The 13,981-nt window shown below is 38.9% G+C and overlaps 1 protein-coding gene across 1 annotated transcript; it reads left to right on the top strand.

Moving 5' to 3' along the window:
* The first annotated feature begins 2,295 nt into the window (after positions 1–2,295).
* Positions 2,296–9,471, top strand: LOC139473459 (carbohydrate sulfotransferase 14-like). The gene is made up of 3 exons (XM_071256046.1): positions 2,296–2,395; positions 7,127–7,254; positions 8,266–9,471. Exons 1-3 carry the CDS (start codon positions 2,296–2,298, stop codon positions 9,367–9,369), a joined length of 1,332 nt encoding a protein of 443 aa, XP_071112147.1. The 3' UTR covers positions 9,370–9,471.
* Positions 9,472–13,981: the final 4,510 nt, after the last annotated feature.

Here is a 13,981-nt window from a genome sequence, read left to right as displayed (position 1 = left end):
AGAGGCGTTGTGAAGGTATATTACATTTAAGGCATCCCTGTAAAGTAGAGGCGTTGTGAAGGTATATTACATTTAAGGCATCCCTGCAAAGTAGAGGCGTTGTGCAGGTCTATCACATTTAAGGCATCCCTGTAAAGTAGAGGCGTTGTGAAGGTATATTACATTTAAGGCATCCCTGTAAAGTAGAGGCGTTGTGAAGGTATATTACATTTAAGGCATCCCTGTAAAGTAGAGGCGTTGTGCAGGTCTATCACATTTAAGGCATCCCTGTAAAGTAGAGGCGTTGTGAAGGTATATTACATTTAAGGCATCCCTGTAAAGTAGAGGCGTTGTGAAGGTATATTACATTTAAGGCATCCCTGTAAAGTAGAGGCGTTGTGCAGGTCTATCACATTTAAGGCATCCCTGTAAAGTAGAGGCGTTGTGCAGGTATATTACATTTAAGGCATCCCTGTAAAGTAGAGGCGTTGTGCAGGTCTATCACATTTAAGGCATCCCTGTAAAGTAGAGGCGTTGTGAAGGTATATTACATTTAAAGAAGTCATTTAGAGTTCAGCCGTTGTGCAGGTCTATCACATTTAAGGCATCCCTGTAAAGTAGAGGCGTTGTGAAGGTATATTACATTTAAAGCAGTCATTTAGAGTTCAGCCGTTGTGCAGGTCTATCACATTTAAGGCATCCCTGTAAAGTAGAGGCGTTGTGCAGGTCTATCACATTTAAGGCATCCCTGTAAAGTAGAGGCGTTGTGCAGGTCTATCACATTTAAGGCATCCCTGTAAAGTAGAGGCGTTGTGAAGGTATATTACATTTAAGGCATCCCTGTAAAGTAGAGGCGTTGTGCAGGTATATTACATTTAAGGCATCCCTGTAAAGTAGAGGCGTTGTGAAGGTATATCACATTTAAGGCATCCCTGTAAAGTAGAGGCGTTGTGCAGGTATATTACATTTAAAGCAACAATGTTAATAAAGAGGCAGCTATATCTCTCCAACACAGTGTAAACAAAAACTAAAAAAAGTCATACATTGACGTGATGATAATATTATCGATACCAATCATTAACATAAATGACAAATTTATCCCACTAGTCCCATTTGTCAGTATATAACCACGAGTGATAAATGGATTCTTAAATATAATAAACACATGCCTCTCTACATAAAAAGGTATCTACGCAGCAATGTTCTTCACGTATCGTTTCAAATAGTATATTAATTCAACCCTAAGTCATTATACAGAGCACTCGCATGCTCAGATAATCAGATATACTTTAAGCTGATATGATCCTAATATACAATGTCTAGCTATTCTCCAGTGTCGATCGTAGTGATTAGACGTCAGCATAAGTTGCGATCATATCAATCTCACGATAATATATAGCACGCCCCTTGTGTTATAGTTTTACTTGTCCAGGGAGGTTTTCGAAAGGTAAGCGAACATTTTAACGGTGTTGTTCTAATACCTATTTCAGGAGGGTGTGTTCGTGTTTTCGTTTGCTATGTGGTATATGTACATACATCCTTCCAAAGAGCTGCACACATATACACCTCTGTTTTCCATCAGTGAAGAAATAATTACATAAATGCAAATAAACGATAACAATTTCACATATGTATTTAACAGTTCACGTGTAGTTACGTTTGTGATCTTTATAGAGGATACAGAATACAACATATATGATAAGAACTACAGTTAGCATTACCAGATAGTCTTGGGATTTATTATGATTAATTCCCGTGCTCGTGGGTTACGCCAAAGTGGTAAATGTCTAAGACCTGTATCACTTCAGGCTATCCTCACACATTAAGCTGACACGCCGTGATACAACTGGAATTACTGCTCAAAGCTGCGTCAAACAAAAGGCAACCCGCAAAGGTATCTACTATTTTAATGTCGCTTGATATTGCCACGTAGAAATAGATCAAGGAATAGGTATCAAATATATAAAATCTGCGTGAAGAGAATGTTACGATCCTGCCATTAAATAAAAAGGGTTGGCGTATGGTATCGTCTCTGTGCCCATCACAACTTTAGTTGCCATTACCATATATTCATGCTAGTCTTGATGAAGAAGGTCCAATTTGAAACGTACACAATTAACGGAATGTAGTGTTTTAGTTTTAACCATCTAGTTTCATAGAATTTCACCTGTAGCAAGCTTCAATATCCGAAACAAGTAGTTGTTCTCGCTTCATGATAGACTTGGAGCTAGTTAACAACAATACAATGCAGGGTAGTACTGCCATATGTTTAACGGATGTTATTCCCATCGGCAGTGATTCCACAATACCAGCAGCATGATGATGAAGGTGGGCAGTCGATGCTGTAGTCTGGTCTCCCTCGCTGTGGTCGTAATGCTTGTGCTAGCAAGTTATATAACTCTCTCTCGCAGAATGGGTAAGTGTCACGACTGGGTAGAGTTGTATAATTCGGGTGTAGCAGGATGATTGGTTTAGAAATGTGGATAAACAGAATTTAATGGCCAGAGGTATGGATTATTCAGTGTAGGAATACTTCTCGATAAACCTAATGTGTTTGACAGTCGCTACCTGTGAACAACGTGGTATTCAATATTAGTATTCCCACAGTGAACTTTGCTATTATTGTTATTAAAAAGAATTCAGAAACGTTACTTTAATTAGCGTATCATCTTTAAAGTTGGAATGGTTTATGATTACTGCAGTATCACTGGGGGTATCTGTGGTTGTATGCGTCCCGCGTTAGCTTCACTTACTTTGAGAAAGCAAGATCACTCCAAACGGCTTGCAATATGAAATAAATAGAAAGGTCTAACGCTGTCTTCAAATAGGCTGTTTATCTCATCTCGAGGGGTCTAAAAAATGTATAGTGCATCGGTGCTGACACAACTTAAATGATGACAGCAGTCAATGTTTTTTATTGAAGGTTAGATAATGGCCGACCTGGTATATGATGATAAACACATGACAGAACCACACCAGGACCGAGTGGCCAATAAACCCGGTACGGAGACCAGTTCTGTCACTTAAAAACATGCAGAAAGTCTGACGGCGATTCTTCATTGTCGACGTAGTCGTTAGTGATGCGGTGACCGCACTCCAAGCCACGCCACGACTAGACGTACAATCAGTCGATCTGAGTCGGTCTGTTCTTGTCTTACCACGTCTGTGAAGATATATAGGTAGTGGTATGAAATATAGGGTGTAAGATCATTGACCCGCATCTCCCAAAACTTCAACACGCCAAAACTCGTACACGTCAGGACTCTAGCACTCAGCTAAAACAGTATGTTTACCTTTTGTTGAAATGGAAGAGGCCAGGAAGGAGATGAAGAAAGATATGGACTACTAAGCCTGGGTAGAAATCACAATGCTTCAATGAATAACGTGACAAGACAAGACAAGACAAGGAAAAGTCTATTTCATAGGCAACAGGCCATACACGATGTTAACACACAAAGCACAGTAGTGCGCGCGCACATTTAATAGCTATGATATAATTTTAAGTTTCTTATATAACAACTTCTCCATTAAACCGTTAATGATCCAACAGTTATGAGTTTGTTTGATATCAGCGTCTATACAAATCCGCGTAAAGCTATTAATTGTTTGAAACATGTGTATGTATATAGCTACAAACTAGAAGGTTTCATAAGGGGGAAAGTGAGACAGATAAACAGACATTTGATAAAGACTCCTGGTACATAAACCGCAGCAGCTCCAGAATCGGATGCCCAAATCCAGGGAGGAATATTCATCGTTCAAATCCCCAGTAACTGTCTTGGGTAATCCCGACATTTTTTGCCAAAATCTAACCTCAGCAATGGTTGCTGCTGCTGAAAGGTCAATTTAAAAATGCCTACAAAACCGGCAAAACACAATGTCATGGTGGGACAGCGAAATAACAAAAGCTAGGAGAATAAGAAAGAACGCCTTAAAAGGGTAAAAAGGGATAAATCAGCCTTCGCCCAAGTCCGAGCAGCCAGGACAGAAGTAACACACCTATTAGACGATTCTAAGAAAGAGTTCAGGAAAACATTCTGCAAATCTCTGGAAGAAAAAAAAGGCCTAAAACAGTCTGGAGCAAAATACACGCAATCAGGGGTAAGCCGTACCTGCAAAAATAGTTTCCAGACGCCCACACAATCATAGACAAATGGACCATTCTAGCTGAGCACTTCTCATCTCTGTCAGTAGCCAAGTCTTTGCAGCAAATCAATCCAACAGGAAAATAGGTTTATGCCTAATATATCAAAACAGCCTAAAAAAGCTTGAGTACATTATTTCGTTTAGTTTGACACAATTCAATGATGCCGTACAACATAAAAAGGCAGTACATCTGATCTTGACACAACAAGTTACGTGATATTGAAACACTTACCTGATCATGACAAAAGCTTACTGTGCTGTACAACACGATATGTTCCACAGAAAATGTTCCCAAAGCATTGAAGCATGCTGCAGTTATCCCTCATCTAAAGCAAGGGTAGGAAGAAGAGACGTGGGTTATCAGACCGTGCTGGAAAAAGAAAAATAGACTTTGTCTTATCACACAAGTGTAGGCAAAACCAAAGCAGTACGACATAGACTATACATTGTCCAGTATATAAGTTCTATTCTATAAAGGACCACAAATTTGAATAAACATCCTTGAAGAGGGGGAAATCGCGTTGATCTGCCCGAAATAAATATAAGCGTAAGATATGTACATGTTCTAGAGAAAAAGAGCCGATATGAATAAAACCAACCATTTAATCGGATAAGAAACATGTTGGCTCAGAATTTTTCAAGTTTGCTCAACCACATTGAGACCATGCAAATGGACGTGCATGTATATCAGACAGGGTAATCCAACAAAACAAATGTGATATGGAGCCCTTAATTGCTGCTTGCAGTTATATTCATGAATGACATATCGTTCTAGTGAATCATACCGACTTGAGGCACCCTGACCTGAAAACTAACAACATTGTCGGCAGTAACAGATTGAATCGTTTACGTCCACCTAGAAAGAAAATTAGTACTACTGGATTATACCACTCATAAACATCGATCAAGGCTTAACGTGTAAGCATAATCTTCTAAGACAATTCATAGTGGTGATACTTTGGTAGGGTATATAGAACTAAAATCGATTACAAATTTAATAGGGGCATTTATATGAAGAATTAATTATTATTTCACTTAAAAGTAAAGAGAAAATTTCTTGAGAGAAGAGCTAAAACTATCAAAAAGTTTCTTTTGTGTATGGTAAATCTCAGAAAATGTCTTTCGAAATGCTATGAAACATAATTGTTTTACCCTGATAATGTCGTTTAGAGCATTAAGATATTGGGATCCCTGTCCTCTCATCACCCAGCCCAAATTACACATCAAATTAACAGTCACACTCTTCTTACTTTGATGGCTACTGGTTTAATTGTGTATAACATTCAGCTCATTCCAAATTGATCCGGTGAGAAGCAGAGTTATGACTGCACGAAACACTGCTTGGCGTAAACGAAGGATAGTAAATCATGTGTAACAGTATGTTGATGGTAATCTGCAAGATGATTTACACTTCCCATTGTTAATTTGGATGTTGTGCATTTTGCATGTGATGTGTCCAATTTTATCGACATCTGTTTATTATTTATATCATAGGCCTACTAGGTTAACAGAAGTGTGTTGACAGTCATTGTAGAGACTAGCACATTCCAGAGACAGGAAAACATGTACAGTGTATAGTGATAATGAACCCGACATCCGGATGGTGGTCGTCAAACACCGTTGTGTCGAAGCTGAAGGGACCTACTTATTTACTTCCGAGTTATGCGAGTTTCGACACAACCGAAAATGATGAATAAAGAAGGAATATTTAGGGACCAAACTTTCACTTCGAGACCAGCATATGTTTGACACATCAAAGTTCGACACAACGGTATATGTACATTGAAAGTGAGAATATGGGTTTGTACCCTTTCCGTAAAGCGATCTTAACGCAAGACGATCATATACTACTACTACTACTACTACTACTACTACTACAGAGACGACGACGACGACGGCGACTACTACTACTCCAACAACTGATGGTTATACTACTACTATTAATCCATTTGTATTGTACTTTTTCCACGCTGGTTATCACCTCAAAGCGCAGCATTATTATTTCGGTCAATGGAGCATTATACTACGAATTTCATTCTCAGCTCTTGGTGAATATGCAACCAAAACTGCATGAAGCGCTCGATGGTTAACAGTCACATTAACACCTCATCCTACCGGGTATCCATTCACAGCTGATTGAACAGAACTATTTCGAGCTAAGTCACTTGCCTGAAGAGACGATACACGTTACATGTGTTTCTATGTGCAACTAATGACAGTCGTTGCCCTCAGATCGTTTGTGGAAAGGGACCCTGCTATACTGCTTGGATCCTGTTCATGAAGGCAAGAGTGTACCAGAAGGCTTTAGGCAATGTGGTTCATTTTGGACATTGGTTCAATTATGTCAAAATGTGTCGGTTGTTGTTGGAGAAAAGCCAAAATGACGCAGGTCATAGACGTTACCACTCAAGTGAAATTCAGAGCACTGATATTTTCATGGCAATCAAAGATACAAAACAGGGATCACATGCAGATCCTGGCACTGCTAGATCAACAAATAAGCACAGCGCATTGTGGCCCCCTAAATAGCCGGAACACCCATGCCCCCATAAAGGTACTCATAATGCACCGTTTAACTCCCAAATGAGGCTAACTATACTGTGCTCTTTTTAACGTCATTGGCTAGCCAGAAACGTCCAGTCGATAGGTTGAAGTATTTGTACTGATAATGATGGTATGATCTATACAGGAATTGTGACGTATTTATATCAAGTAATATTTCTATTTTCTATTGTCTTCCTGCCTTTGGGTATCGTTCGATGGCTTATTTTAGGACTTCAGAAACAATATCCTGATGCACGAGTCTGGAGTTACTTATGAAACCACATCCATACCAAAATATAAAACGTCAACGCCAGAGAATACCACGTTGTGCTGACGGTCCCCTATGTGTTATATCTTGTGATGAATTTGCATAGTTAAAGATAATCTTAAGATCTTAGTTTATTATGCAGCGTTTTGGATTTTCATATAGGGACAATTAGGGAAACTTTATTTCCAGAACCGGCAGGAGACGCGACTCATGCACGAGTAGAAATTCGAGGCAATATTGCGGATAAAGCCGACATCTACCGAGAAGCTATTCACCAGGTCCATCAAAGGGTGAAGGACAAAGGGGATGCCTTGGTCGTGAGTATATTCTACTTTGCATAAAAGATGATTTCGTAAAAGGTGTGAAAAAATACTTTTCTACCCTTGTCTTAAACGGATTTTCAAGTGAAGTGAATTCTGTTTAACATCGCAGCCAGCAATATTCCAGCTGCATCACTGCGACATGTAAATAATCGATTCTAGAGACCCGGGAAGGATAGGCATCAACACCATCGGGACGCGATGACTGGCAAACATCTGAGTCAAAGAGTCTGACCACCCGAATCACTTTAGTTGACTCTTGAGACAAGCAAATGCCTTTACATTGGGATCAATAGTACCCCGGAAGACCACAAGGACAACAGGAATTTAACCTTATTCGCCGAACAGACAGTGACGGGTTTCAAATTCCGTTGTACAATACTTGATTTGGAATAAAAATCCATTTACACTTCTAAGGTATGTAAGTGTGGGCGCGGGTGCGTGCGTGCGTGGACGCATATGTTTGTGGAGGATCATGAAAATACATTTCACATATAATCACTCAAGAATATGAGTTTATACGTCTTCAGTTTAAAAAATCCTTATTGGTTTAAGTTGGAGGTTTTCTTAATGAGCAGGAAAACACAAGGGATGCCTCTAACAGGAATGACAGCATTCTGGTATACTAGTATTTCTTTAGTGAAATAACACTTCTTTTATTGTGATACAGAATAAGCCGGAGAAGCTGGGGAATGGTACCCAGTACAGAGAGCAGCACCTGTCACCCATAATGTGCGTTGCTTCATAACGGTGTTATTATTTACACCGAAAAGGTTCAGAAGTATAAAGAAGTTGTACGTACATAGAACTGTGTCCCTTGTTCATCAAGTCAGATTACGGATCAGAATGTGCAACGTCTGGAACATGAACATTCCGGTCGGTCCCTGTACAGCGAGCAGTACCCCAGACCACTGGGTCCTCCCATATCCCCTGATTATCAGTACATTATGCTGTGCATTATTGTAACATGTGATTACAGTAATTTACAATGCTTATGTCACTTTACAGGGGTTTGATGATGGAGAACTTAAGCGGAGGGCGACACACGTAAAAGACGTCTGTTCCATGGTGAACAGTCCAAATATATCATTGGATCATGTATCATATTACAAACATCTGGACCTACTATACTGCCATGTACCAAAGGCTGCCACGAAGTTTTGGTTCCGAGCCCTGCACATACTGGAAACCGGTCAACACAAATCTCCATTTGAGATTGTACACGGCCCCAAGAGATTATTTACAGAACAGGACTATGGAACGAATGAAAACATGAGATCTATAATACAATCAGCTTTTAAGATAGTATTTGCACGTGACCCCTATCAGAGAATTTTTTCAGCATATGTTGATAAATTCCTCAGTCCTAATGCTATGTTTTGGTCATTTGGGGAAAAAATCATAAAGAAAGTTCGCATCACCCAACCTAACACGACCCTCGGTTGTGGGGAAGATGTGAAGTTCAGCGAATTGATAAGATATTTGATAGGAGTAAACCCAAAGTCATATGATCATCATTTCCGACCCGTCTCGTTACAATGTGACGTATGCAACATACAATATGACGTTATTGGAAATGTGGAAACATTCGAGCACGACGCCAAGTTTATTTTCAACCAGACTCATGCATCTGAGAGAGGCATGATAATCAAGGATTTCAAAGAAGAAAATAATATCAATTACATCGTTTTCAAGGTGCAGAAAGCTTTCGGTTTCAAAAAGAGAACTTTGAAGTGCATAAGTGACCACATGGTACATCGGCGTGTATGGCGAGCCCTTCAGATATCAGGGTTGATTAATAAGTACGATGACTACCCATTAAGTCCCGACGAGAGCAGTAAAGCAAATAAGACAGCGATAATGAACTTGATGTTACGTGCGTATGAGCGATCATTGCCTGAGGCCAAACTGAACAAACGGGAAGCTCTGCTCCAAGCTTACAGTCAGGTTCCTTTAGTGGGCCTGGAACAACTGCGGCTGATATACCTTAACGATCTCAAGTTGTTTGGTTATGAGGAGAGGCCATCCTACTTATTCGACAAGGCAGAAACACACAGCCGAGAAAGCCAGGACAGTTTCGACTACTTTGACATCTTGAAGTTGAAAGTGTAGACAAGTTTCATGGCTAACAAATCACTTTGAAACAATCACACTTCTGCCAGTGTCGATTTCCAAATTGAAACATGTTAACCCAGAAATCTGTACATATAAGGATCTAGTGTGAAACCAACAAAAATAGTTTACAATTAACAATTGTATTACAAACTTAACTAGGTTTACAATTGAACACTAAATACTGCACAGAAATTACAATGGCTGTAGGCAACAGAGTGGTACTACAATATTGAATGACAGTTTGAAAATATGACAGCACTGGTCAGTATCAAATACTGTGGTGATACCAAACGTCTACTAAAACAACTGTGTTTTTGTACTTTAATTAGTTTTCCATGTTACAGAGTATATTCACTGAATATTCATGCTTTCACCTGGGTGATAAGGTTTATTCATGTCATGAGAAGGACTATCTTTGATATTTTTCCCCATCTTTGATATTTTTGCATACCTGACAGGGACAACATGGGCTACCATAATAACAGGATATCTTACATTTTCTGCTCAGGAGGAATACCGTCATTCAAATTTTGTTCTATTTGTTCTGACGTTTTCGATGGCATCAATGCACATACATTCACAACATGCAAAATTCTATGAGCTTTTAAACTTCAACATAATTCATTAGTTTTAGAAGTGTCAGAATTCTAATATGTTCATACCTTTCTTGATAAATCTCCAGTGGTGTCAGTTGGAAGTCGCACAATTTAGCCATGACTGAGCATAAAAATGCAATAGCCAAGGTATAATCCAAAAGAAATTTACCCTGAAGAGTGAGTGATATTCTGCTACAGCAGACGATAAGTTTGTGCCAATCATTTTACTCATAGAGGTCAAGTGACTAAAGAAAAATCTTGACTACTTCCGGTGCTGTAAAGGGTTACTATTCCTTATTAAAACCAACAAACTAATACATATGTGTGATTTAAGTTCGGATTTATTTAAGCGCAAATGTCTGTCCTGTGTGATAATAGCTTAATGATAGCTTAAGACAGAAAGAACAAAATGTCAAACACTACAACCTGTAAACAATCAGTTTCGACCCCTGACACACAAATTAGACCCTCAATGACATATCAGTCAAGACAAATTTAAACAAATGGTGTTAAACTGTAATAAAAGTAACATATCTGTCACTAGAATGTGATGCTATTAGTTAGGTGCCCCTCCCTCCCTTAAGACAGATGTAACTCGTACTTTTGTGAATGACTCTCCTGTGAGAGAATAGTTTGAGGTCACGTGACTTCAACAAACATGTTCTCACTGCCTCTACAGTGCATGGATTGGTTATATTTTGATATTATTTTGATAAATTGACACGCGTGGAAATGAGAAATATATGAAAACATGACATGTTCATATAACATTTGTAATAAAAAGATTTACATAAGGGTGGGGTAGAACCCTTGATTTTTCACTTCCCGTGACAGGGGTTGTGGCGCCATGGGGGACTATAGCACTGATTCTATTCATAACCTGTGTGAAAACGAGGCTTGGTTTTCATCAATTAGCGGTAATATAGGCTGAGCACGCACACTGAAAGAAGTTTCCATAACATACTATCACCGTCCGCGGTATACCTGTGTAGCGACCAGAACTGGGATACGACCAGAACTGGGATAAACAGTCCACAATTTCGCAAAACCCCATTTACTGCGGTAATGCTTTCGGTTAGCTCTAAAACACATGGCGATATATATGCGGAGTATGATTTAGTTTATATTTTTTGGGGGACCGTACTGAATATGATCTTTTGTATATTTCCATGTCCCATTCCAAATAAATAACGCACATTAAATTCTTCACTATAAATTGGAAACATCTGTAGTTATTATTATTATTTTGTTATTTTGTACTTGACAAATATTAACACGCCTTTCTGTGCGGCAATTCACATTTATGCCCAAATGTCACATTGTCTGTCCGATATTTCTTTTAACAAATTATGTTATAATTAGATCAATAATTGAAATCAAGGATGTGTTTCTACATCACATTGTGGTCACAATAGTGTATAGAATGTAATGGAATCGGCCATATTACAAAAGTAAAAGCGGTAACTCGAGGGGTTTATGAAATATTTCGGATTGTGGCCGTTAAATAAAAGAGCCCCGACACATTATGCATTCCATTTAGATTTTGTTTTGTTTGTAACTGTAAACAATTTTCCGTATTCTGTTGTTTGTGGGCCAATTTAACGTGCGGTCTCCTCCAATCCCACGATCTGAATAGAAATGCAAAACATGTATCCTCATTAATTTATTTAATGTAACTGTGCTGAATGGAATCCTTGTAATTCACACATGAGTAGATGTGAGAAATCATATTTATATAATTTCAAAACAATTATTTCACTTGCCTCTGTATTTAGACAAGCTCTTTCCACTTCTTTTAATTAGTTCGATGGGTTAATTGTATATGGTTTGCCAGAAGATTGAGGCGAAAATTACACAAGATGAAAGTGTTTTATAATTCTTCTTTACAAAGTTACGGGGAAGTACACAGGTACATCTGACATAAAATATACATTACTCAGAATGAAACGCGAGGTGTTGTATATCAGACATGTTCTATACATCATTATAAATGAAAGACGCGGGGGAGTATGTATATCGGATATAAACTATACATCACTCAGAACGATAGATAACGATAGAGGGTTTGTATCGGATGTATTATATTTTACATACTTCAGAATGCTGTAGATGCAGACCAATGTAAGCTTTGAAACATGCTAAGAAGTATCCAAGCTTGATATTGACGATTGTTTCAGAATGGCATTCTACCCACATATACAAGTTAGTGGTAACCTCAAATACCTCCTTAACTTAACCCTATCACATATACATGATGCAGGTAATGCAAGTTCAGAAGTTTGGTGTGCAAATTTATAATAAATGTATAAATATAAATGTAGAACTAACAGATATAAGCGGTAAGACGGATATGACTCCTCATGCACGCATGCATGCACCGGTAAACCAGACCTAACAGAAAGGAGTATAGAGTTACTCCATAGTGTTTTAGGAACCAGGCAGCTTCAATTTGAAATAAAGGAAAGATATATTGAAGCAAGTCGAAATAATATATTTATATATCTATCCTAAAATCATGATGATCCATGGACAGTGCATTGTGTATGTCTATGTTGGGCATTGCTTAAAACATACCCATCGCTTCGCTTGTCATGTTAGGCGACAATCGATGGTTGGTTGGTTGGTTGTTTAACGCCGCACTGAGCAATATTCCAGATATATGACGGCGGTCTGTAAATAATCGAGTCTGGACCAGACAACACGGACAATCCAGTGATAGACATCATGAGCATCGATCCATGCATTTGGGATACGATGACATGCATCAACCAAGTCAGTGAGCCAGACCACCCGATCCCGTTAGTTGCCGTTTACGAGAAGCATAGTCGCCTTTTAGGGCAAGCATGGATTGCTGAAAAGACCTATTCTACCCCGGGTCTTCACGGGCACCACAATCGATGGACCGGGTGGGCATGCTTGTATAGTGACTTCGTTAATTGTGTGTCATGTACCCCGATATAAATACATGTAAATAAACGATTGGTTTAAGTATGAACAACGTCCCACGCCGACATGTACGATGTCTCGCAATCAACCAAATAACGAACCTGACTACCCGAGGCTCGTTAGTCACCTCTCATTATACGATTCTAAGCCGGACTCCCCATCCGATCATGTGAATATCACCTGCATGGTCAGCTTTGCTGTTACTGGTTCTTGCAGTAAAATGTTGGTCCACATGGGCAGAGAGCAAAATAGTGATTGATATTATAAGCAAACATCCAGCACGTCGGAGGACCTTGAACCTCCGATCCATGAAGTCACCTAGTAAGACAATTAAAATTAAGCATGTGTTGCTGGGGACCCATTCTACACGAAATCAACTGCCTGAGTGGTCTAGTGGACAGACGTCTGCAGAAGGAGTGAGTAAGTGGGTGAATATGTATTTACACTGCTTTTAGCAGCATTCCTGGATTATCATGGCACGGGACACCAGAAATAGGGTTTACTCATTGAACACATGAAGGGAATCGAACCCGAGCCTTCAACGTGACGAGTAAACCCTTTGACCAATAGGCTAACCAATCGCACCCCAGACAGCGGAAGGTAAAATACACGGAATAAGATAGTACACGTGCTTGACGATTGGCATTACATGGATAAACGTGGATAAACACAGTACATATTCTGTTTTACAAAACTCATGTAAGAATCCATGTATTACCTTCACCCTCACAGGGTAAATACAAGAATTTCTGAATTTCTGAATTCTGACACTCCTTGTGTAACACACTTATTGGTATAATATTCCCTAGAAAAGTAACAATCATGACCTCCCTCAATATTTGCTAAGTTTGTGGTCCTAATCACTTTCAAAAGCTAAAAATAATGATAAATATTCAACAGTTAATAAATTTTAAATGTGTTATGACGCTTCTGCATGGCTTAATTACAGTAATACAAGGGTAAATATCTAATCGATAATTAATAAAAATCAGCTACAAGTATTCCATTATTTGTACATGTGAAAGGGCTATCCCATTTCTGGTCAAAGGGACATGAGTGATAATATA

Source organism: Haliotis cracherodii, unplaced genomic scaffold (genome assembly GCF_022045235.1).
Source record: "Haliotis cracherodii isolate W230 unplaced genomic scaffold, xgHalCrac1.p SCAF_29, whole genome shotgun sequence".
In the NCBI taxonomy this organism is placed as follows: domain Eukaryota; kingdom Metazoa; phylum Mollusca; class Gastropoda; order Lepetellida; family Haliotidae; genus Haliotis; species Haliotis cracherodii.
Note: the sequence above shows the minus strand (reverse complement) of the source record. Positions and strands in the feature narration are given on the sequence as shown.

What these genes read in the sequence shown, in the direction of transcription:
- LOC139473459 (XM_071256046.1), top strand. Translation starts at nt 2,296, where the DNA reads ATGATGATGAAGGTGGGCAGTCGATGCTGTAGTCTGGTCTCCCTCGCT. An exon ending in AACTCTCTCTCGCAGAATGG is followed by an intron (nt 2,396 to 7,126) that starts GTAAGTGTCACG and finishes CTTTATTTCCAG; the next exon opens with AACCGGCAGGAGACGCGACT. An exon ending in ACAAAGGGGATGCCTTGGTC is followed by an intron (nt 7,255 to 8,265) that starts GTGAGTATATTC and finishes GTCACTTTACAG; the next exon opens with GGGTTTGATGATGGAGAACT.